This window comes from Aspergillus alliaceus (genome assembly GCF_009176365.1).
Source record: "Aspergillus alliaceus strain CBS 536.65 unplaced genomic scaffold BDW43scaffold_7, whole genome shotgun sequence".
Classification (NCBI taxonomy): domain Eukaryota; kingdom Fungi; phylum Ascomycota; class Eurotiomycetes; order Eurotiales; family Aspergillaceae; genus Aspergillus; species Aspergillus alliaceus.
In genome coordinates this window covers 333627-357823 of record NW_022474690.1, presented here as the reverse complement: position 1 = coordinate 357823, position 24197 = coordinate 333627, and the positions used below count along the sequence as shown (strand labels likewise).

At 47.0% G+C, this 24197-nt stretch overlaps 10 protein-coding genes across 10 annotated transcripts; 6 read left to right on the top strand and 4 right to left on the bottom strand.

Annotated features, from left to right (window-relative positions):
• Positions 1-3102: 3102 nt before the first annotated feature.
• BDW43DRAFT_307852 (uncharacterized protein) lies at positions 3103-3445 on the top strand (the record flags this gene model as incomplete). Its single annotated transcript, XM_032046335.1, has 2 exons — positions 3103-3113; positions 3175-3445. The coding sequence occupies 2 exons, from the start codon at positions 3103-3105 to the stop codon at positions 3443-3445; spliced, it is 282 nt and encodes a 93-aa protein (XP_031903674.1).
• A 1477-nt stretch (positions 3446-4922) lies between these two features.
• On the bottom strand, positions 4923-7152 carry BDW43DRAFT_266208 (catalase-like domain-containing protein). Its single transcript, XM_032040845.1, has 7 exons — positions 6832-7152; positions 6634-6763; positions 6345-6579; positions 6200-6292; positions 5728-6147; positions 5585-5669; positions 4923-5515 (listed from the first exon to the last, which is right to left on the bottom strand). Exons 1-7 carry the CDS (start codon positions 6866-6868, stop codon positions 5037-5039), a joined length of 1479 nt encoding a protein of 492 aa, XP_031903673.1. The 5' UTR covers positions 6869-7152; the 3' UTR covers positions 4923-5036.
• A 256-nt stretch (positions 7153-7408) lies between these two features.
• BDW43DRAFT_266204 (GMC family oxidoreductase) lies at positions 7409-9741 on the top strand. The gene is made up of 3 exons (XM_032040844.1): positions 7409-9271; positions 9327-9490; positions 9554-9741. Exons 1-3 carry the CDS (start codon positions 7732-7734, stop codon positions 9632-9634), a joined length of 1785 nt encoding a protein of 594 aa, XP_031903672.1. The 5' UTR covers positions 7409-7731; the 3' UTR covers positions 9635-9741.
• Positions 9742-10854: 1113 nt separating this feature from the next.
• BDW43DRAFT_323149 (Ankyrin and HET domain protein) lies at positions 10855-13350 on the bottom strand (the record flags this gene model as incomplete). Its single annotated transcript, XM_032049691.1, has 1 exon — positions 10855-13350. One exon carries the CDS (start codon positions 13348-13350, stop codon positions 10855-10857), a length of 2496 nt encoding a protein of 831 aa, XP_031903671.1.
• A 600-nt stretch (positions 13351-13950) lies between these two features.
• BDW43DRAFT_297863 (ankyrin repeat-containing domain protein) lies at positions 13951-15150 on the bottom strand (the record flags this gene model as incomplete). The annotated part of the gene is made up of 4 exons (XM_032044465.1): positions 13951-14032; positions 14084-14362; positions 14440-14608; positions 14655-15150. The coding sequence occupies 4 exons, from the start codon at positions 15148-15150 to the stop codon at positions 13951-13953; spliced, it is 1026 nt and encodes a 341-aa protein (XP_031903670.1).
• Positions 15151-15413: 263 nt separating this feature from the next.
• On the top strand, positions 15414-16800 carry BDW43DRAFT_266199 (t-SNARE). Its single transcript, XM_032040843.1, has 4 exons — positions 15414-15538; positions 15597-16051; positions 16126-16405; positions 16468-16800. Exons 1-4 carry the CDS (start codon positions 15490-15492, stop codon positions 16530-16532), a joined length of 849 nt encoding a protein of 282 aa, XP_031903669.1. The 5' UTR covers positions 15414-15489; the 3' UTR covers positions 16533-16800.
• A 546-nt stretch (positions 16801-17346) lies between these two features.
• On the top strand, positions 17347-19184 carry BDW43DRAFT_307846 (amino acid transporter; the record flags this gene model as incomplete). Its single annotated transcript, XM_032046334.1, has 5 exons — positions 17347-17511; positions 17568-17638; positions 17694-17807; positions 17879-18339; positions 18391-19184. The coding sequence occupies 5 exons, from the start codon at positions 17347-17349 to the stop codon at positions 19182-19184; spliced, it is 1605 nt and encodes a 534-aa protein (XP_031903668.1).
• Positions 19185-19336: 152 nt separating this feature from the next.
• Positions 19337-19833, bottom strand: BDW43DRAFT_226123 (uncharacterized protein). Its single transcript, XM_032039462.1, has 2 exons — positions 19500-19833; positions 19337-19399 (listed from the first exon to the last, which is right to left on the bottom strand). The coding sequence occupies exon 1, from the start codon at positions 19743-19745 to the stop codon at positions 19527-19529; it is 219 nt and encodes a 72-aa protein (XP_031903667.1). The 5' UTR covers positions 19746-19833; the 3' UTR covers positions 19337-19399; positions 19500-19526.
• A 761-nt stretch (positions 19834-20594) lies between these two features.
• On the top strand, positions 20595-21816 carry BDW43DRAFT_297860 (uncharacterized protein; the record flags this gene model as incomplete). Its single annotated transcript, XM_032044464.1, has 6 exons — positions 20595-20738; positions 20795-21130; positions 21189-21243; positions 21330-21363; positions 21395-21618; positions 21776-21816. The coding sequence occupies 6 exons, from the start codon at positions 20595-20597 to the stop codon at positions 21814-21816; spliced, it is 834 nt and encodes a 277-aa protein (XP_031903666.1).
• Positions 21817-22716: 900 nt separating this feature from the next.
• Positions 22717-24170, top strand: BDW43DRAFT_226103 (HD domain-containing protein). The gene has a single exon (XM_032039461.1). It carries the CDS (start codon positions 23016-23018, stop codon positions 24054-24056), a length of 1041 nt encoding a protein of 346 aa, XP_031903665.1. The 5' UTR covers positions 22717-23015; the 3' UTR covers positions 24057-24170.
• Positions 24171-24197: the final 27 nt, after the last annotated feature.

Sequence of the window (24197 nt, the reverse complement as noted above, 5' to 3'; positions counted from 1 at the left end):
AGGGTGGCAATTCGGATCCTTGGAGTTGTCGACCTCATCCATGGCGTTTCTGTCACCCCCAGGGCAGGTATTGAACCATGTGTATGCCTAGCTTGATGAGCATATGCGCTATTGTGAGAGCTTATCTTCGAGGGACTCACAAGATTTGTGCGGGGAATGACATTGTGCATATCAGGACGGCTCAGTCCGAGGTTGGGGTAGTCCAGATTAGCCTGTGCAGCATTAGTACCTGTTTATCCAAATCCCAAATCCATATAGAAGATTGGTGTTGCTGACTCTTCGAGCGGATCCTTGATATCGCGGGCCATCCAACAATTCCCATTTCCAGTTGGAGCACATCGTAGGAAAACGGCCCTTGTTCACCCACGCCAGGCTGCCTCCCAAGAATTTGTCAACACATAGGAAGTCGGCGTGTTCATCACCTGAGAGGGAATGAGCATAATGAACTTGGTTCAAGGAACTTTAGGACTTCAGAGGCGAGACTGTACCATCTACATCTCAGGCCTTGTACAGGCCCTAGTCAAGGCAGGAGTATCACCACCTGGGTGGGGAGAAACAGCCCTAGAATGCTGCCTCTTTGAGGGTCAGAGAGCCACAAAGACCCTAATGACCTTCCTGGCTACAACAAATATTGGCTGCTTCCCAGGGGAGGCGACTAGGGAGATAGATAGTGCCTCTAGGGATAACCTTTGGGGCGTAGAGCTGGTGGAAGAAGCAGAAAGTAGACGGGAAGGATAGTAGAAAGGGCAATCTAGGCACACCTAGACGACGCCCAGCAAGTAATGAACACCGAGGAGGGCATAGCCCAAAGGCTCTGGCGCAGATAGGTGGCTCGGGCGAGGAAAAGGACTAGAATGAACACAAAAACGGGAGAGGGGGCTGACAGAGCCCCTAGGGGCCATTTAGAGGCATTGGCCTAGGCCACTACCTAGGCACAAGTGTCTGTCATAGCGAACGGCTCGATACAGACGTTAAACTTGATTAATAATAATAATAGTAACCCTGAGTGCGTTTGACTTGACCAAGAGACTCGAAGCTGTTTTCCCCTTTGTTCAGCCATCCATTCGTTCTTCCATCCAGCTACCTCAGCGACTCTGTAACCACTGTCCTTCATTATCCTAAGGGCAAACAGTTTATATTAGTTAATATATTTATGGCGCGGAAGCTATTAAAAGATATACGTACGTTGTCATGCATGGAGCCAGTTTGCACGCTGCCCACCATATTTACCTCTCTGCCGGCAACTCCTTCCGCACCCAACTCCGGTATCCATTACCATCGGTCGACTTCAATCCAAACGTGATAGAGGCCCGAGGGGTATAATGCTCAAGGGAAAGAGTTGTCACCAGGAGCCTTCATCTGAGCAGCAATCTCCTCGAAAGGTAGTAGCTCCCCAGTGAGGGAAGGGGTTGCAAATACGAGTGTAAACAGTGCCAGACTGGCAAAGCAAAGATGCAACGCCTGCGTCATTCGATTGACCCTCATTTCTGTTATGCCAATGATGGGCCGGGCTAATGATCCCTTGATAATGTGCGTTCATGGACCCTTATATATCTGAGAGTTCGGTTAGCTACTAGTCTAGTGATGGCGTGGTAAGGGCTTTCTGTTTAATATCCGGTTGGTAGGGGGTTAGTTCTCGAGACTTTTGCCTAAGATTTCGCATGTTGGGTGGATATAGATAACCTAAAACGGGGCAGTCTAGGGGCGATACAACCCTTCAGTGTGTTCGGAGGAGGTCCTTTTTGGTTAGTATGGTACGAGAGAGAACCAATATCGGCAGTATAAAAGCCAGGTTGATTAGTGCGTTTGAGGTGCTAACATGGTGGCAGTGTATCAACTCTCCCAATTTTTTCTATTCCAGAGGTATTTCGATTGCTGGTATACTAGATAGGGTCAAAGTAGCAGAAATAGAAATTAAAGTGGAACTTGAAGTGGAAGCTCCTTTCCCAATCAGGAAGTAAACCGCGAGATCAGCAGGTACCACATAGCCCTACCACGAGCATCTAGTAGTCCATACAATGATGTACTTACATGCAGATTAAGGAGGACATTTGGTTTCTTTACTTAGAAACCGCCAAGAGAGTGTTTCATGGATACTATTTACCGAATATTAACATAAACAGTAAACAGTGTAGGGTTCTAGAGCTGAAGAATCTTTCAATCCCTATTGGCCCTCTCCATCTCTAAACTCTTGAGCCTGCCAAGTCTTCAGTCGGCCCTATCCTTGGGGCCTAAGTGCCAAGAAGCATGTTTCCCATTCACGGAAAATCTTTTTCACTTGTCCCAGATCTAAGAGAGAATCATACCCTCATACAATTTCATATTTTGGTAGATCCCATTAAATGCGGATTCTTTAGGCCAAAGTCCTTCGTTTGACTCTATTGTCATTGGTCCCCTCGCCGTTATGCTTCTCTAGTCTAGATAGCGAAGGAAGACGCCAATATAACGTGAAAATCTGCAGGCGTAGAAGTCGCAATTGAATAATAATCACTTGTGCTTTTGATATATTAGCACTCTGTCAGATTGGCTTTATACTTACACTGTTCCCGATTGTTGGTAAGTTCAAATGGGCCTGGGGTTTTCACCTCTCTCTCTCTCTCTCGCTCTTTGGTTCTCTTCTGCTTTTCCTCTCTCTTCCTTGTAAAACATCGCATAATGTATATTGCGTCATTCAGGAATTGATTATACATAAATTAAAAATATCTAAATTCAAATATTTCATATCGTAGTGTGTACACATTATTTATCGAAACGTGACGTGGAAATAAGCCTTGGTCAACCTGCAAGTCGCCGAAAATAGCACGACCTCTCATTATAGATCCCGACAGGTAAAATGCTATCTTGCATCTAAATAGTCCATCCCCATCATCATTGGGGCTATGTATAGTTGACCTGGATGGTCTTTCCTATTGTAAAGCCTCCCCTCTCAACATCATTCAGGACCAAGTATGACAATATAGGGATAATTAAATTGAGCTACGAAATCAGGATATTGACAGACAGTGCTATTTAAAGCCAGTGCACTTTCTCTCACCTTCATCCGCACATCACTTCGAGACATCATTCTATGCTCTTTCTGGCTATATATCAACTTAAATCACCATGGCAGACGTGTTGGCATTTGTTTTCTCTTCACCTTTTGAGCTTTAGTTCTGACTAATATTTAAGTACTAGAGACAACCTGATAACATTGGTCCGCCAGAAACAGAAGACCAATGTCCAGGATGTGGCCATGGTCTTCGATGCCCTCCCACCTATTGAGCCAGAGTGCCTCTTGGGTGTCTGGAGCGGGGACCTCGTCGAAACTGGACACAAGGACATCAAGGTAATCCGTGATCTCAATTGGGCCGGAAAAACTGTGCATACAATCGATGACGTGGATCTCGTGATCTTCTCTGATGAAAATGGCGCGAGCAAGCCGGATATGAGATGGGATAAGGCCTAGGTAAGTGAATTCAAAGTTCCAATTTTTTGATGGACTTTATCCAGTTCCATCGAAACTTGGGAGTACTTGTTGGTTAATCTGTAGGGACCAGTTGCGTGAAGCGAGATACCGTGGGGTTGTCTCGGCAGCCATGATATATGACGAGCGTTCTTCTACCGAGGTCTTCCAGCGTCTAGATGAAAATGCGTTGCTTGGAGCTGTGGATTCTAAGGGTGACCCCAATGGTAGTGAACTGTTTTTCGTTTTGGAGAGATTCGGAGATTTTAAGTGAAATTTGGTTGATGCTGGGATGATATAAGGCCTTTTGGTGATATTATCTGGTATCTCACATGGATGCTCTCTATTAATGATCTGCAATTGTGCAATAGATATATTAAATGAACCCTGCAGCAACTGATCTTGGTGCTAGGTTTGTACACCTATGAAATCCCGACTCACAAGCCACTTCTCCAACGGCCCGCCCCCGCACGGGGAACCGTGGTTGGAAGACCTACCGGTGAGGAAGCTCGGTCAGCCGATTGAGTCCCGACGTCCCGATTCGGTACGGTAAGATACGGTACAACTTGACACTCAAGTCCCAAACACTCATTTCGAAATCATGCCGAGGGTAGGTATAATTTATTATGGGCAACATTGGCCTAGATACTGTACTTAACTACGGTCTACCTGCTGACTAAATAACATTTATTAAATATAAGTGAGCTCGGCTAATGTCCCTAATTAACACTATTCAATATATAGGCCGCTTTTACAGACTATCTCTCACGATAGCTAAACTGAATCATGAACGATCTCCAAACATCCGCGATATGTATCATGGATCACCAAAATCCAGGGGCAGGCAGATCCAGAATATTCACTAGTGTTAAGGAAGATAAGAGAAAAAAAATTTGCAATACACTAGTCTCAGATTGGAATCTATTAATCCTTACCTCGAGGGGGGGGTTCTACTACTGTGAGGGGTACAATTAACATCTCCAACATGATTACCTTCTAGTTATCCTGGATTGGGCATTTTTTTTCCCCCTTCTTTTTCTTTTTCCCTTTCGAGGATCCACTGCGCTGATACACACGGGAAATTTTTAATGTGGATTGACATTGCACGTGATCCCGCGCCGCGTGTCGTCTTTTATCTCTGTGCTCTAGAAGAAAGTCATGCATGGGTACTCTTGCGTGAGTTGTTAGAAGGTCTTAGAGAAATCCTGGTCTTGGAAACTTTGTAATTTAATAGTCTATTATCTATTGTATCTGATTATTATGGAACGATAGCATTGGTATAGTGTCTTTGCCTGTAATGATATATATACATATTATTGTCGAGAGAATCCAATACTATGCAATGAGGCGAATTCATCTATGTGTCATAGATGGGCTTATTTTAGAGATAAAAAATAGGAGCTAGCAAGTTAAGCGTTATTAAAGATAGACTGAGTCTAGAAGAAAATCTAATAATCTAGCCAATATACATATACCCGAAGCGATAAGAAGCGTCAAAATCATAATAAGAAGCACCCTCGTCAGCATGGAACGAAATCTGGTTCTTGATCATACACTGTTCCGTGGGCCTCGACGATAAAGGATAAACCTCCTCTCACAGTCTAGCCGCTTCATTTAGCTTGGCCGAGAGCATTCTGCCAATTTCTGGATCCACCTTGTTAAACATGTCGATGACTCGCGCCTTTAAGTCCGCGGGCAGAGTCACTAGAGTCTCCGAGATGTTTGATACGCATTTTCTGCGCTCAGCGTCATCAAAGACATTCCTCCAAAGTGCCCTTGGCTGCACGAAGTCTTCTTCGGTCACAGAGATGTTATTCAACCCCAAAACAGACCCTCCCTTCAGAAACTCCCCATGACGCACATCTTGCGTGGACTGCTGGCTCTGGATGGCAGGTGTGAACATGTTGGGGTTATAGTTCGGGTCGGCACCGTAGTTGGTAGTTTGAAGCACACCGTCACGCTCAAAGGGCGCATATACAGGTGCTATAGGGCGGTTGGGTGGCAGATGTGTGTAGTTTGCCCCGAGGCGGTAACGCTGAGCGTCTGGGTAGGCGAACATACGGGCTTGGAGCACTGTTGAAAAGGTGATCAGTTCGTATTCAAGATATGCTTAGACGATGGTAGACTGGGGTTATCACTTACTGGGATCCGGTGTGTAGGTAATACCGGGGACCATGTTGGAAGGAGAGAATGCCGCCTGTTCAATTTCGGCGAAGTAGTTGGCAGGCTAGTGATTTTGCTTTAGCAACGGACGCACCTGAGACGGGAGATGTGGTGGCACTTACATTCTTATTCAAAGTCATCTTGCCCACCGGGATGAGGGGAAAATCTTTGTGTGGCCAGACCTTGGTGATATCAAAGGTCATAAGGCCGCACTTCTCGGCCTGCTCAGGCTTCATAACCTGAATGTAGAGACCCCAAACTGGATAGTTCTTGCGCGCGATGGAGTCAAACAATTCCGTGGTATGATAGTCGGGATTGGCACCAGCAAGTCGGGTAGCTTCGTCTTCCGAAAAGTTGTCCGTGCCCTCCATGGGACGGAAGTGGAACTTGCAATAGTTGAAGGATCCATTGGGAGCGATAAGCTTGAATGTGTGAAGACCAAAGCCAGTGATACGGCGAACAGAGGAAGGAATGCCGCGGGAGCCGAATAGGTGAAGGAGACCGTGCACACTCTCAGGACTGTTGACATGGAAATCCCAGAACTTGCTTCGATGTCAGTACCGACAAAGACCCGAGGAGCAAGAGTTTCCTTACCATTGTGGGGTCATGTGCGTTTGTTTGAGGGTTCTTCTTATGAGAACGGTTCACCGCCGGGAACTTAAGAGGATCACGGATCCAGAAAACAGGCTATCCATATCAGTATGACTGCACTACTCGATATGTATGTCATGCTTCATACCGTGTGGTTGCCAACAATATCGTGGTTGCCCTCCTCAGTGAAGAACTTCACACCAAATCCACGAACATCACGAACGGTATCGGCACTACCCTTTTCACCACCGGTGGTACTGATCCGGCAAAGTACTGGCGACTTCTTGCCAACCCCGTTGAGGAACTTGGCAGTAGTAAGATGGGAGATATCATGGGTAACTTCGAATTCTCCCCAGGCACCGGCTGCCTTGGCATGAACAACTCTAGATACAATAAGCATGACTGTGTGTCGCAAGTCACTGCTTAACTGAGCTCACCTTTCCGGAATCCGTTCGCGGTTGAAATGAGCCAAAGTCTCGAGAAGAAGAGTGTCACCGAGAGTGGTCAGGCTGCCACCACCGAAAGTTGGGAGAGTCGTGGAGACCGCGGGGTCCGAGATAGGTTGCCCTACAAGGACAGCCGTCAGTTGTCATTGGATTATCATATTATACAGTATTCCATTGAGCAACGCTTACCCTCAGCCAGAGTATATTGGCGTGGTGTTTTCGTCATGGTGTGGATGAAGATACGTAGACGTTTGACGCAATTGCTCTGATTGCGGTTTTCTGGAGTAGGATCTGAGGATCTGGGGTTCACACTGATCTAGGCCCATCGTCTCTTATATACTTTTCTTCCCGGAGTGGACCGACTCAATTTGATATCCATTTTCCCCATTGAAGGTATCCGGTCTATTCTCGGAGGTGGGCACTCGGGCCGGTGGTGACGCCTCATTGGGATAGTTCGGGTTCGTTATCTCGAGAAGATGTAATCCAAGAATTGTTAGTGGCACATTGAAGTATGTGGATACGAGAAATTTTGAAGCTATAGTGGAGCATCAACATTTCTGTTTGGTGATGGTTTCCCCCTCATGAGGGGTAACTCGTGAGGGGAACCCGAGTTTTCTCACGTGAGGCTGACCTGATCCGCGCCACAAGTGGCTTTTTTTAGTACTAATACCACTTAGTACTAGCTGGAGTTTGTGTACTATCTCCCTTTTGGGCAGTAGTATCTCCGCTCCCGATCGATCGCCGAGCCATCTTCTACTAGAATGATGCCAGCGTTAGCTTCACCTTGTGCGTTTTTCCCCATGCGTCACCATCGACGAGTTATTTTCGAAGACTTTGACACTTACTCACGGATACCCGGCAACCCCCTCACACGAGGCGATGTCGTTGAACATCTGGAACCTCAATGCGATGGAAATTGTCAGTATAAAGGAGCCATGAATCCCATGCTCCAAAATATCCTCCTCATCATCATCACAATCACAATTACAATAACAAAAGCAAGAGCAACAACATCAACATTTCTTCCGATATTTTCAATAAATTAACTCTATCTATTTTAGAACCACTTCTACTTCTCCACCCATAACCATGAGTGCCCAAGCAAACGGAAGCCAATTCGACTTCATCGTTGTCGGAGGTGGAACCGCTGGCAATGCTATTGCTGGTCGCCTCGCTGAAAACCCCAGCGTTCGCGTTGCCGTTGTCGAAGCTGGTATCGCCAATCCTGGCCAGATCGAGGACATTACCACCCCGTCCAAGGCCTTCGGACTCCGTGGCAGCCAGTATGATTGGGCATACAAGACTACCATGATCAAACGTGACGACTATGAGCGCATCGAAAAGCCAAACACTCGTGGTAAAGCTCTTGGTGGAAGCTCTTGTGCCAACTATTTTACCTGGATCCCCGGATCTAAGGCTACCTTTGATGACTGGGCTGAGTTCGGTGGCAATGAGTGGACCTGGGACAACTGTGTGGAGTACCTCCGCAAGTGTGCTACCTACCACGATGACGAGAGACTCTACCCCACCGATCTCAACAAGATTGGCGCCAGTGGACCTGTCCAGATCGCCCACGCTGAGCTTGTCCCTGAGCTCGAGACCTTCCGTAACGCTCTGACCTCGGCCTGGACCTCCAAGGGCGAGCCGCTTACCGAGGATATCTACTCTGGTGAGATGCACGGTCTTACCCACTGTGTAGACACTATCTACAAGGGTCAGCGTCAAGGTAGTTGGCTGTACCTCGAGAACAAGCCAAATGTCACTATCTTGTCTCAGGTCCACTCTAAGCGCCTTATCATTGACCGCACGACCCAAACCTGTACTGGCGTGACGGTGATCGACCCAACCAATGGAGCTGAAGTCAACCTCTATGCCACTCGCGAAGTTATTGTCTCTCAGGGTGTATTTGAGACCCCCAAGCTTCTGCTGCTGAGCGGTATTGGACCTGCCGCTGAGCTGAACAAGCACGGTATTGATGTTGTTGTTGACTCTCCCCATGTCGGAAAGAATCTCCTCGATCACCCTATTGTACCATTCGTTATGCGCCTCAAGGATGGCGTTGGCCTGGATGATCACCTTCTGCGTGCTGGACCAGCCAACGAAGCTGCTGTTGCTGCCTACCGCCGTGACAAGACCGGCCCAGTGGGCTCCGGTCTCCTGGAGCTGGTTGGCTTCCCTCGTATTGATGAGCGCTTGAACAGATACGCTGCCTACCGCGAAGCTAAGGCTGCCAATGGTGGTCTCGATCCCTTCGGTCCTGGTGGCCAGCCCCATTTCGAACTCGACTTCGTTGGAATGTTCAGCTCCGCATTCCAGTGGCATTACCCTGTGCCCCCATCCGGTAGCCACATGACAGTCATTGTCGACTTGCTTCGCCCGGTATCTGAAGGTGGTGAAGTCACCCTGAACAGTGCGGATCCTCTTATGCAGCCTAACATCAACCTCAACTTCTTTGGCAGCGATCTCGATGTCTTGGCTATGCGCGAAGGTGTCAGGTGGACCTACGATGTCCTCTTAAACGGCCAGGGCTTCAAGGATCTTGTTGTCCAGGAGTATCCTTGGGATATGCCGATTGATTCTGACGAGGCCATGAACAAGGCCGTCTTGGAGCGCAGCCAGACTGGATTCCGTAAATATATCATTATCCCACATTATCTGAGATGCAACGGCTAATTTTATATCAGATCCCTGCGGTACCGCTCGTTTGTCCAAGGCCATCCACCAGGGTGTCGTCGATGACAAGCTGCGGGTTCATGGCATCAAGAACCTCCGCATTGCTGATGCCTCGATCATGCCCGTTATCCCTGACTGCCGTATCCAGAATTCGGTCTACATGATCGGTGAAAAGGTGAGAACACAGAGATCCTTCGAGTATTAAGACGAATTATAACTAATATTAATCGTATTACAGGGTGCCGATATCATCAAGGCACAGTACAAGGAACTGTACGAGCAGAAGAACATTCCTTACTTCGTTCCCAGCAAGCTGTGAGACTTGAACGCTAGGAAGGGCTTTGATGCCTCAAACATCACTATAGACAGAATGACGGTGTTTCTCTTGTATTTATTGCATCTTAGATTTCAGCTTGCTTATGTCCTGATATGTATCTACGTCAATATAACTGTATACTAAATCATTCCTTTATCACGGATCTTAGGATATTAGTTCCATTGACCACTACTGTTGCAAATAGATACTCAGCTGTAAGAGAGTCTCAAGCTAAATATACTAACTGGAGCCGATACACGGAGACAGCAAGAATCCCGTCCGTGTCTGCTACTATTTCATTGTCAACCACAACATTCCATCTTCGTATATAAAAACGCTTGACAGTCCTATCTTCAGAGCACCATCTCAGTCCCGGTACGCCGTAAACCCGACCTACCCACCGACAGATATTATCTCGTTGGACCACCCCAGCATAACTCCTTTACATATATCTATTATACAATTGACGCAGATTTCTCATGTTATCGTGGCCAACCACACGGTCATCTCATATCTGTCAACCGACACCAGTGCTTTGGGATGCTCACGGAATTCGAAGCACCGTCGATATACCATATCAACCCGGACAATCTTGCTCTAGCAGCCGTACCTCCAAAGAGTGCTACGGTGTCCCTAGTCTTTTGTGGTTGAGAAAAGAGAGATTGCTGATTGAATTACTAGCAGACCAACATAGCTGCCTCACCAAACGTCGTCCAATAAAATACTTACCCACTCAGGGAACATGGCGAATACCTTGTCCATTAGGAAAGAAATGCGAATGAGCCCGACATAACCTCGCATTCCAGCTGCGGAAGACAAAAGACCTGATCGCGGACTTTGAAGCCAATAGCGCACAGTGTCTAACGAAATTTCATTTGCGCCTGTTTCAGCGTTTGTATACCACTACGTCTGTATTTAAGGGGCTCGATAATGGTTAGAAGAAGGGTGTTGTGATAATACAGGCTCCTAAGAGAAGACACAATAATGACAAAGAGATGGAGAGCGAGATTGGTACCACATCATGGTTGTTCTGAACGTATTGATATTGCTGAATCTATAGTAGTACTGTGAGGAAGGGGTATAATTGGTATAATTGAACAAATCACTATAACAAAAGTGACTGTTTAATAGCGCATACAGGGCAATTCAGAAATTCTACTAAAGAATTAAATAAACCCCCCAGGTTCGAATCCAGTTTCTTTTACGTTTCCCTCTTTTACCCCCTAAACAAGACGAATATGAGAAAGATTTACATCCCCGTCTGGAACAGCCTCCCCATTCATAACCCCATGTACATACGCCTCGCCAATCAAAGCAAATGCCCCGTCTTCCAGAGGTCTAAGAACGAATGTAGCACCAGCACCAGGTATAACCCATACCTCATCCCCTTCGACCATCGATGCAGGGCCCAGTCCAAGATATCGCCTCTCGGTCACAAATAGACGCCGTCTACCATGCTTACTCCTAAGTGCTCCGTGGAATTCGATCCCATCTCCAGGAAGCGTGCTACTCTCGTCCCATGTCTGCCACCTAGAGCTGTTGTAGGCTCTCTCGATCTCACCAATAGTTGGTGTCCATGAGCTATCCTCTACCACTCCGAGAACATGGAGTTTATAGAGGAGATAAGTTAAAGTCTGGAGGTCAGGACGGCTGAGGTTTGTGTCAGGGTCTCCAAAAGTACGTTGGATCTCGTCAGTGGAGAGATCTGAAATGGGGGGCGTTGACAATACTTGTCGGATGCGGTGGAGGACCGCTTCAAGAAAGACTGTATTTGGCTCTACCGCGGAAGTCCTGGCAGTCTCCTCTACTTTCACGCAGGAAAGTCTACATAGCATTTGCCGAAAGTAACCACCGTAGTCTGCAGGGGCTGGGAATGATCCATCAGTCTTCTGGTCCGCGCATAATGTGCGCCATAGTACCTCAGTTCTTGCCTGACCGTTGTGATAGGGGTGTGGGAGGAGCAATGCGAGCTCGAACCAGCGGGCATCAAAGAACATAGAGAGTTGGTTGGGCCCAGATGTCGCGTTTCCCGTTTGCAAGACGGTATCAATTCGAACCCCGGATACTGCGAGCACATCCCAGGGACTGGGCTGGATCGGCGCTTGAGGAAGATTCCCAGCAGCGTTATAGTTAGCGCACATCATGTTACAGAACGGAACGCTGTAATCTGGGACCCATGAAGGAAGGTCCGAGATATTGCGAAGCGACCTATCAAGAACCGCAGAGAGCATACGCAGCTCACCAGCGTTTTCCATTATCTCTTTTGTAGCATCCGCGTAGACATGTGCAACTGATTTCTTATAGTCCGGTCGCCAGGACACAGTCCCAGCTTTGGCAAGAAGGCCATAAAGTCCGAATATTTTATCTCTCGGATCTGTGGCGCGAAAGGTCCAGGTCTCAAAAAGGAGGTTTTCCAAGGAGAGGGTCTTAGGCATAGAAGCTTGATTCTGTAGCCGATCCTTCCACTGTGTGAGATGCACTATTTCGCTCTCTATGGCCACCACAGGACTGTTTATACCAATGAAGTTAGTTGAAGTAACCCTTCCTAAAAGGGTCTGTCGGAAGTAGACCTGCTGTGCAACTGTGCAGAATGCCTGCCAAGGAATCTCGAATCTACCACAATATCCAAGACATGTATGTGAGAGAATATTCTCTTGAATCACCCACAGCCTTCTGAGATATGGGCGGAGGAAAAGCACGGCAAGGGCTGTCCACTCCATTTGCGAAACATACGGAATATCAGCTGCGGCATATACCTCCTCGGATTGTTGCTCATAAGGGATAATTTCATTGGCATGAATAAGATCTCCTTTCGCAGAATCCAGTTTTAGGATCGTGTCAACCGCGGTTTGGGTATGCGCGTCTTCGGGTCCGAGCCATATAAGGGTGTAAGATGCACATTCGTAGATCTGATCCATAATTGACACTTGTGAGGCTCTCTCTTCAAGGTTACCCTGATCAATGCAGATCTGGTCAATCCAGCACCACATTTGGGGTCCTTCGGGCCACGATCTACGAGGCACATCTAACCCTTCCGTTTTCTCTGCTTCTTCAAGACATTTGATAACATCTTCAGATCCACCCTCTCGGGCATATTCAAGGGGGAGATTCTTGTTCTCTCCAGTAATGTAGATATCCGCACCGGCAGCGAGCAAAAGCTCCACGAATTCAAGCTTTCCGAGTCTAGCGGCATAGCATAGCGGAGTTCTACCATATTCATCTTGAACATTAACATCTACCCCGGCGCAGATCAGCTCTTCGACAAAATCTTTCTTGCTGGTCATACAAGCCGTATGGATAGTCGCGCGAAGTTGATTCCTGGGGTTTCTCCTGTTGCACCGCTTTGCCCAAGCGTCCGTCGGTACAGATGCCAGTACATCGTATGCACTTCGGCTGACGTATAGAATTTGCCCATTTGCTATTATAGGCTCTCGATGCTCAGGAGGATATTTTTGCGAATACGCTGCGTGGGCGTCTTGGACGTGGGGCAACTCGGTATGGGGGTTTCCCCAGGTGTAGGAGACGGCGTTATACCAAGGCCGGTCATTCAAGTCAACTGTCTTCAATTGCACATGGACGGTGCCATCTGGGTCTTTGCTATTGACCCGTATGAGCCTGATAGATGTGGAAGTTGGTAATGGCTCGTATTTGTACAACCCCCTGGACTCGCGCGGAGTGGAGGGCATCGAGCTACTTTCAAGTTCCTCTGCCTGAGCCATAATTCAAAGCTTGTCTTGAATGAGATAGAGTATTGCCTTCTAGAATGCGCGCCAGAGGTGAATATCTCTATTCCGGGAAGGATATACGGATAAATGAAAAAGTACCAGCCTCCCTCAAACCAGGATTGGAGATCAATTCACGCTAGCTTGCCGAATACGAGGAGAGTCTAAATCAATTTGAATCAATTGAGGAAATACTACAGCTTCCGTCTCCAAGGGTTTATAAGATATTCCCGGGCAATTTCCGATTCTCCCATGGCATACCCAATGTATCAGGCTAACAAGATATCCCTACCTGCACTACATTCTCTGCCCCTCAAGGATAGTTTTTGCGCTGCCGAAGTCACCAAGTCATCGCCGATTTGCGCTTTTGGGAGCTGAGACAGAGACTTTTGCCACTATCTGGTGTCTCGATGAAATATGAGACGGGGCTAGTCAAGCTGCAAAGAGCATTGTAGTCATCCTGACATGAAATCTGCCCTCGCCCTTGAGATATTGTCACCAGGTAGCCCACACCTAGTCACAGTTCAGTAGTATCTGCACCACTTCTTCGGGGCCTTTCAAGAAGGCCCAGGATATCAAGTTAATTCCACCGTTTTCTCAGGTTGGGTCGGCGCCATGTCCGAGCAACAGCCTCATAGTGTCCAGATTCTGTTTAACTGTGGCAAAGAATAACGGTGTTCTCCCTTTTCAATCCTAGCAGTTGGGATCAGCTCCATGAATAAGTAGCAACCTCACTATTTCCTGGCCTACTTCTTCGCCATCTGGTTTCTTAATTGCTCGTAAAAGCAGTGGCCTTGTTCCTGAAGTTCGAATGTCCGTGATGTTCAAGTCAGCCCCATTCTCAAGGAACTTTACCATTGACACACTATCATAATCAATCGCTATAGCTAACGTCGTAGAACCATGCATCACGGAGTTGGCGCTGGCACCTTGACTGACAAGCACCTCAGCAGATTTGACATAATCCCATCGAGCGGCAAATGCGAGGAGAGTCAGTCCTTCGGAGTATCTGCGTTCAATGGGCCCCATTTTTCAAGCAATAGGCTGATTGCTTCTGGTCTATCACTGTCTACTGCGCTGAACAACGCGTCTTCATAGGGTTCACCTGTTCCCTCGACACCTGCACCTCCCTCTAGTAATGCACGAGCTGCGTTCACTTTACCCCAGTGTGCTGCCCGTGCGAGTGGTGAGTGCTTGTAGGGATCGATACCGTACTGAAGCAGCAGATTCACTATGTCTATATGGTCTTCATGCACTGCGAGCTCGAGCGCAGGACTGTATGGGTACTCTCCCAGCATGACATCCAAATGCCGCAATTTGCCCATGACCTATCGTGCCGAGTATTGGGGTACAATCTCCAATCACACGATTAATGTCGGCTCCGTGCGTGACTAGCAGGTCGAGGATCTCCACATGTCCGCACACTGCTGCAAGCATGACCGGCGTTGACCGGCGTCGATTGTCGGGATAGCCACATTCATAGACATATCCCGAAGGCAATATGATACTTGGACAAGTCCTCAAGTTCAATTTAAAATTGGATTTGTGGAGAGGACCAGTAGTGTCGGCGTCGGCGTTAGCTCGAAGGCATTTCTTTGCGATCTCTATTCGGCCGTGCGCTGCGGCCCAGGCTAACGCGGAACTCTCGCCGAAATGAGCATTCTGTTCATATAGCTGGGTCTCCAGCAAATGATAAAACCGACTGTGAGTTTGGATTAATGCGTTTAGGTCTTGGTCGATCGTCAGGTTACCGGCGATTAATTGTAGGAGCTCGTTTGGGAGGTGGAGGAGGTGCATCTCCGATCCGATCTTGTCCGCTGAACATTCTTAAGTTACGAGACACTGCATATAGTTATTTATATGGCGTTTAAGAAGAAAGTGAGTTAGAGAGCATACGAAGGCACCAATGAAATGGGATGTAGCACCGCCTCGGCCCCCAAGATCTTAGTGCTGACTTTCGAAGATCAATCCTTGCGGCTTCAAGATATCAATGCAGCACTGCCTTGCGCTAATCCAGGCCACAATTTAAGCCTTAAAATAGAACCAGGATCTTTTGGACTTATAAACCTCCGTCGACAAGTCTGTCGTGAATTTTCATACCATTTTTTTTTTCTCTCTCTTCATCAAACAAATAGAATGGCCTCGACAAAAATTAACTACAGTGCTTTAGAACAAGGCTATTATGGTTTGCAACATCCATACACCAATTAGGCCCCAAGCCCTAACTAACAATCCTATCTTAGAGCCTGTAGCCAACAACTTAACCTCAGTCCTCATCAAACGTGAAGAAATTACCCACCAACTCGCCAACCTTCAAACCCTCCGTGATACCAATCTCCATTCCGCCCAACATGCGCTCCTCGACTCGACCACCGTATTAGACGATCAAGTAGCCCGCCGGGACCTTGAGGATGTCGAGTCCCGGGTCAACGAGACCTTCCATCTGATTCGCGGTCTCGTCGATGAGTTGAAACATCTCGCGGATCCGAGCGATCCTCGCGTGCAGTCGCAGGTCGATACCACGAAGAACCAAGTGCAGCAGGCTATTCAGGATTATTATCGGTCGCGGACGGAGTTTGATCGGGCGCTCCGGGACCAGGTGTGGCGGCGGTATGAGATTGCCAATCCTGATGCATCGGCCGAGGAGGTAGCGCAGGGGGTTCATGATGTGTTGGTGGGGAAACAGATGGTTTTTCAGGTACTTTCTCCTCTATCTTTCCCACCATTGTGGGTTATTGAATTGTGAGGACGTATTGGGCTGACTGGTTCCAGGTACAAGGGGCTCGGTCTCGACAGGCGAGGGATGCACAGGCTGCTGTTATAGAACGATCAGCTGCCATTCGCAAGATTGAGCAGGATCTGAACAATCTCAGTGAGCTTTCTGAACAAGTTGCTGAGCTTGTTCTCTGTCAAGAGCCGGTTGTTGAAAAGATCGAGCACAATGCGATGGAAGCGGCGGAGAACTATGAAAAAGGGAATGAGAAGGTCAGTCAGGCCATTGTAAGCGCTCGGAATGCGAGGAAGTACAAGTGGTATATCCTACTTGTGTGCAGTAAGTATCCTATTCTACTCTTTGGATGCTGATTAGAGTGGGTGAGCTGACAATGTATGAAGTTCTTATTATCGCGATTATAGTAGCGATATGTGTTGGGTGGTGCAAGGCCACTGACCACTGCTGATTATTAATGTCTTGATGAAGGACGTAATTTGGGATCTCCTGGCTATCAAAAGCTATAATATCGCTTTACGTTTAACGTATATCCGGTCCTGGACTTCTGTATGAAACGAATAGTGACATGTGTTTTCATGGGCGGTTTCTATGACTTTCTTGGTTATTTTCATTACTACGCTACTGATAGTGTCTGGCTGTTTATGACTATCCTTTCAGTGATGTATGTAGTCCTGTAGCCTTCGTATATAACTCGCAGCTCCAATGGGAGACACGCCCCTGTATAATGCCTTACCAATCTGTGGATACTAATAAGCTCTTCCGGGCCAAGAAAAAGCCCAGATTGACAAGCCTTAGCCGACTAGACGTCTAGTCAGCTTAGCTCCATTGACCATGGTTAAGCCATTAGTCGTTAATCTAACCATGGTGGGTCTCTGTTGCAATAATGAAAGAGTTAGGGCCACACTAGTTTTCATTGATCTGGGGCATTAACGATAAGAATGGTCACCGGTGTGGCTAGAACTAATGTATTGTCCCTCAGATGATGTGCCTGTGGAAATACTAGAGCTGAAATATATAGCATTTGTCTCCATCGTCCGATCACAGTGAACACCCATGAGAATTTGACTAGCTAGGAATTCATGCACGTCGCATCGAATTGGATTTCTGATCATTTTCGTCCAGGATCGACCTCCCTTACATAATTATAAACCCCTTCACTTCCGCATCAACCCACTTTTCTCTCCGGAGCCGCAGATTGGCAGTTCCCCCTGCTGTTAGTTCAGACGCCTCGCCTCGATTGCGTGAAACAGGGCCTTTGCAAAATGGAGACTGAAACCCCTCACCAGCATGACCTACCGAAGGAGCAAGTCGTAACTGGCCTCCAGCAGATGGAGCTCAATTCCGGTAGCGATAAACCAGACGACCCAGATGGAACGAGCTATGACAAGGGAGACATGGGCCGCATGGGCAAGGCTCAGCAATTTAAAGTAATTAACATAACCAGTGCTATATCACCTTCCCAATGCTAATACTTCGGCCACAGAGGAATATCCGGCCTCTCGCAGCTGTCAGCTTTTCTGCGGTGCTGCAAGCTACTTGGGAATATATTATGCTGTAAGCAGTGAGACGCATAAAGCTGTACTCAAACATATGTTGACTAATTAACCAGTTCTGACTACGAAGGGTTGCAGAACGGTGGTCTGGCAGGAGTGCTGTGGTCCTACGTATGGACTACAATTGGTTTTGGATTCATTATCGTCTCTTTGGCTGAGATGGCCTCTATGTGGGCACCGAGCCTCGTCTGCCTCCCGATCAATTCGTTCATTTGGTGTTCTAACTACGTATTTGGTATAGGGCTCCCACCTCTGGTGGACAATACCACTGGGTCTCGGAATTTGCATCTCCGCGTTACCAGAAGTTTTTGAGCTATATCACCGGATGGATGTCCGTTCTTGCCTGGCAGGCAGGAACCGCGTCAGGGGCATTTTTGACGGGCACAATCATTCAAGGTCTTATCAGCGTGCGTAGCCCAACATATGAGCCCCAGGGATGGCAGGGAACTTTGTTTGTATTTGCGATGATTCTGCTAGCTTACGGCTTCAATATCTACTGGTCCGATCTCATGGTTCGTATGCAAAACATTCTGCTTGCGACTCACATCCTCTGCTGGGTAGTGGTAATAGTTGCTCTCTGGGTTCTGTCTCCCCTACAGTCGGCAGAGGCAGTGTTCACTAAGTTCGAGAATGGTGGTGGATGGTCTTCCATGGGGCTAAGCTTGATGATCGGTCAGATCTCAGCAATCTATGGCTGCCTTAGTATGTGCGCCCTTCCAATTTATTTGGACGTGTTCACTGATGCGTTCTAAGGCTCAGATGCCACTGCCCACATGTCTGAGGAGATCAAGGATGCCGGTCGCTACGTCCCGATTGCTATCACCTGGTCTTTTTTTGGGAATACCATCCTTGCCCTAGTTTCTCTAATTACCATGCTTTTTGCGACACCCTCGGTAGAGGACGCTCTAGACGACAGCAGTGGCTTTCCTTTGATCTATGTGTTCAAGCAAGCTACAAACGTCAATGGGGTAAATGGACTTATGGCTATCATTCTAATTCCCGTCATTCTCAGCAATATTCTGTTCAACGCCTCCACCGCTCGCCAGACCTTTTCTTTCGCCCGGGACAAGGGCCTCCCTTTCTCCAACTGGATGGCTAAGGTTGACAAAAAGCGTAAGCTCCCTGTCAACTCTGTCATCATTACCTGTGTCATCAGTTCTCTCCTAGCTCTGATCAATATTGGCTCCGAGACCGCGTTCAACGCCATTATCTCACTGAATGTTGCGGCTCTGATGTATTCTTACTCTATCTCGATGAGCTGCCTCATCTGGCGCAAGTTATACCACCCTGAGACACTACCACAGGGACGATGGAGTCTTGGAAGGTACGGTATCATTATGAATATCATCGGCTGGCTCTATGTTCTTTTCGCCTTGTTCTGGTCCTTCTGGCCCCAGACAACACCAACCAACCCGGAGACTTTCAACTGGAGTGTTCTTATCTTCTGTGGAGTCCTTATTCTCAGTCTTGCCATGTACTTTTTGAAAGGCCGGTATGAGTATGATGGACCTGTGGTGGATGTCAGGAAGTGTGAAGGTGACATTTAAAGTATCATCTTTACCGGTATACTTTGTGTTTACCCGTTCCTATACATGACAGATGTTTATAAGCAACAGTTTCTCACATCATACAATCTCAGCCTCTAGGACAAGATGAGGCTGTGGGGCTGCGGGTATCAATGGGGATTTATCCCGGTCGATAGCTTCCGCTATAGAGCATTGAAACTTTGGCATAATATCCTCAGCATCAATCTCATACAACCCTACCATTGAAGCATTATAAGTCTACACCATATCACACACCCAGAAAAGGGAAAGCAGACTAGAACAAACTCTAAAAATCAATATCAAAATTTCCCTTACCTGTAATAGCTGACTAAATCATCTCCTTTAATCCTGGAATTTCTTCTTCAATCCCTTAATAACACTCGCCAACAGCGCATAAACCCCAATCAACAGCTCCACCTCCACCACCTCGTCTTCACCAAGCAACCTCAACGCATCATGAACCGTCCCAGGCTGATTATCATACGTACCCAACTGCTCATCCACCAGCCGAAGAATCACCCGATGCCCACGGCTCCTTCCCCGTAGACACTTCCTCCACATAGCATCGATCTTCTCCCAAGGAAACCCATATACTTCAGCCACAGGCCAGTTCACGTCGAATTTATATTTAGCGTTAAGCACGGTGGCGGTTCGCAAGACGATCAGGGGTAAGGGTTGATATATGGGACTAAGCAGGTTCTTCGGTGGGGGCCTTCCTCTCCTTCCACGTGCGTAGCCATGGTGGGATTGTAGAGTGGCGTGGTGGCTTGGTGGGGGAGGACAGTTATGAGGTATTGGCTTGTAAGTTGTAGGGTCGGAATGTTGAAATGGTTTTGGATTGATTTAAGATGGGAAACAATTGAGGATATGTTTATGGTGTGGAAAGTGAACAGACTATTTAGTATTGTATATCTAGGTATGTAGCAAATCCTTGGGGAAGAGGGTCTTCATGGAAGAAGCTTTATACCTTCACAGGACTTGTCCCAATGTTAAAGGCGCATCATAAACTCATATTGTAAGCAAGGTCTTGGAATCCTCGATATTCGGGGGGAAACTAGGGCTGTCTCAAGTCACCAAGTTCTCCCCAGTGGCGTTCAACCACAATTTTATAGCCTGGCAGGTAAGCCATACGATTGCACAGTATGATTAAACTAAAGATCTTTATACACCGAAAACACCCTAGGTTCACGCCTTTCAAGGCCTGGGCTCACTCAAAATACATAATACAATAGCCTATATTAGCTGATTATAACTATAAGAGGCCAGTAAGACTCAAGACAACGGACAGCTTATATTCATATCTCCTCAGTTCTGTATATCCTATCATCCGTTTTCCTTATCTCAAACGTGTGCTCCATTGAGGATCCCTGGATACTTCGTCAACTCAGGGACAAGTGGCCCAAGCTTAATATGACCGCGACAGTGAAGATGCATGGCTTGAACCCAACGCTAGTCAACTTCTTCTGGGATACATTGCCATTTCGCTCTCTCCAGACACATGCTTTAGTCTCGGGGGACCATTTATATCACCGTGTTCTACCCGAAGCCTTGATTGTGAGTGCGTTCGTTCTCTGCCTCAACCTACATTCATATTGATGATAGGTATGTAGTACAGCAACCCTCAGTACAATGTTCCGGGCAGAGCCGATGAGCCCAATGGTACTGTATTTCTTTCTAAGCTCCAGCACTTAGCCATCAAGTATGACCCAGTGACTGAAAGCCACCCCGCGGCCCGTTGTGCGAACATCATCCCTGAGGATTTAGAGAAGCTGCGCTGGGTTGGGCATGAGCTTCGGAGATGTCAATACGAGACGAAGCAACCTATTGAGGTAGTTCTTTGGGATACTTCCATGCTGGAGCCCGACCCTAAAACCCTGTCGCTTCGTCTTCAACGAACCGATGTAACCAGAGGGGTAAAGGCCCTTGTTGAAGAAGTCCATAAAGAGGTAATCTACTGGCTCTTCTAGCTAATGTTAAAGCCTTGCTAATTTATTCAATCATTAGACGGAGAGGTCTTGGACCGGTATCGCTCAAGATATTAATATTAATAGCATACATAGTGGCCGAGCAAAATAAAAGGCCTGGCTCAAACGGTTCTTGCTTCGCTACCATGTTCTCTCTGAAGCCTTAGCTATTATATTCTAGATAACATTCTTAAGGTTGTGGCGACACATCCCGAGTTTGATCTCCATCAGTTAATTACTCTATAGCGAGCTTGTCACCGTCCCGGCTAAATTCCTTGGTTACGTGGGCACGGAATTTCTCTGCGAGAGCCACCCTAAGATCGATAATCTGATCAGACTAAACGGTGAAGGTGACCCCAACCAAGAGGTGGCTCGCGAGGACTTCCTGGCTATGGTGAGTGTGTTGGCCCAGTATGTCAATCTCCTCAATGCGCAAAACCTGAACATGTTCACTGGAAGCATACCTCCCAGTAACCCATGCCAGAAAATTAAGCCTGGGTTTGTTAATTCAACGCTCACCGCAAGAATCAAAAGGCCTTGCATGGTTTGTTGCGAACTCTTTATGCACATGTATACATTGGTTGATAATTTCTTAGAAAATATGCTCTTTCTCTACTATGTATATAGTGTACGATTCTAGACTTACTGCAACGGATAAATTTTATTAGCTTTACGCCCGCCCATGCTGAATTCTTAGTATCCACTTCCTGTCTCATTTCTACAACCTGGTAAAATCTATAGAGAATTTCATAAGATAGGTACATCTTACAAGGAGTGTAGTGGAGACTAACAGATCTACTAGGACTTATATAATCTACGGTCCTAATAGAATGCTAAGTCAACAGAAGCAGTCAATATATTAAAAGCTATAAAAGCTATAAATACTGTACAAGAAATCCAAATAATATAACCACAGATCTGATAGAATCAGCAGGACCAAACGAACCAATATAATTTATAAATCTAGTAGATCAGTAGGATCAGGAGAAGGATCAGGGGATCAGGAGGACCTATGAAATCAGAAGGATCAGTAGATCTAGAAGATAGGATCAGTTGGAAGACCAATAGACCCAAAAGGATCAGTACCTAAAATCAGTATGTGTAATAGTCAGACCAATATTTGAAGCTCTGAAAAACAATAACCTAACTATACGCCTTGTCCAATCTGACAAAATAAGATTATTATAAATGCCTTAAGCACTTATACCACTCCATATAGCTTCTAATATATAAACCAGAACGGTAGCGTCACTAACCGATTCTCTCTTTGTTCGGTACCGCAACCTGTTGATACTCCCTCTGCGAGGTGATCTCGACGTTCGTTTGCGGTGATTGATGCGCAGTGTGTTTCTATTTTGGATCTTGTGCTTGCTTGTTGTGCTACTAGACATTGTTTGTCCTTAAACCACCGTACACCCCTCTACCCCCCTTGCACTCAGCTTGAATGACCATAGTGCGCTTTAGGTTTGTTACAGAGACCCATGTTCAAGACTACAAGAGGTAGTTGTACACATCGTCCACTTATGGGAAGTGTACTGCCTTGTGGCAATCCGATATAAATACTGAACAAATGACCCTAGAATGGTGCCATCAATCCTTTGTATGATATGATCAAAGGCCTCTCTAGATCTCTAAACATTTCTTTTGCGTTGGCTCGCCTATATCAAAGGTCTCGTCTTCTCACCGGATCGTTTGGTCAACTTGCCCAACAATACTGGTTTGATCCGCACAGTCTGTCTCAGAGAATATATTGATCGGAATTAATGCGGGGTTTAAATAAGCAAGCGCTAACAGATCAAGCTCAAGTTTACCACCAACAATAAATTTATTAATTGATTCCCAACTCAAAACACTCGACCTCCACGCGATGTCTTCCTCTCTGAGCTCTGGTTCCTTCCAAACGCTGGATTTTCTTCCTGATAATACTGTTGTTATACAGGACAAAATCTACGGCAAACATACAATCTCCGAGCCGGTTCTAGCCGAGCTCCTGCGGTCCCCAGCTGTTCTCCGACTTGAAGGCATTGGTCTCCATGGTCAAACCGATCTTCTTGGGATCACCCACACGGTCACGCGATTAGAACACTCCATTGGCGCGTCACTATTAGTGCGCAAAGTCGGTGCTAGTGTTGCAGACCAAGTTGCTGGTCTCCTACACGACATTAGCCACACTGTCCTCAGCCATGACGTTGACGGGGCCTTGTCGAAACCAGGAGAGAGCTTCCATGAGGTTCAGAAATCGCGATATATCTTGACGACCGAGCTGCCGCAGATACTCATTAAATATGGATTTACTGATCTCAAGCCGTTCGACGAGGAGCTATATCCACTCGTCGAGATGCCCGCTCCTCATCTCTGTGCCGATCGCCTCGATTACTCTCTGCGAGATGCAGTTGCCTTCGGTAAACTTACGATTGAGGATGCGCGGCGCGTGTACGACTCTTTGACAGCGTTTCCAGACCCGTCTTCATCGCGTCGTTTGTTGGTCCTTCAAGACATTGACCTGGCTCTGACTTATGCTAGAGCTTATATGGAATGCGATAGGAACGTGTGGTGCAACCCAGCTCATGCTGTCATGTCCCGGAAGGTTGGTCAGTTGATTGGAGACCTGGTAAAGCGTGGAGCATTGCAAGAAAGGGTGCTATGGAGCCGATCGGATCGTGAATTTTGGGAGCTCTTGAAGAGTAAGGTTGACTCCCAGGGATTGGAGATAATCAAATACATCGAAAAAGGGCCGCATGCAGAGGATTATCTACGCCTGCCTCGGGGAACTAAGATTCGCACAGTCGATCCTGATATCCTCCTCCCCAAGGCAGAACAGCCATCACCATTGTCTGTCCTAAAGCCAGAGTTTGCTGAAGAGAGACAAGAGTACATTCGAGCTCGCCAGGCTACGTTTGTAGATTAATTATACCTCTTCTATACTGCTAGCGGATAGTCAACAAAAGACTGCGTTGCAATTAGGTTACCAATCGATAAGCCACAATCCGAGAACCGACCCATAACGAGACTGTATTCACTTGCAAATCAATTAGTTCAAGTAGGGGTT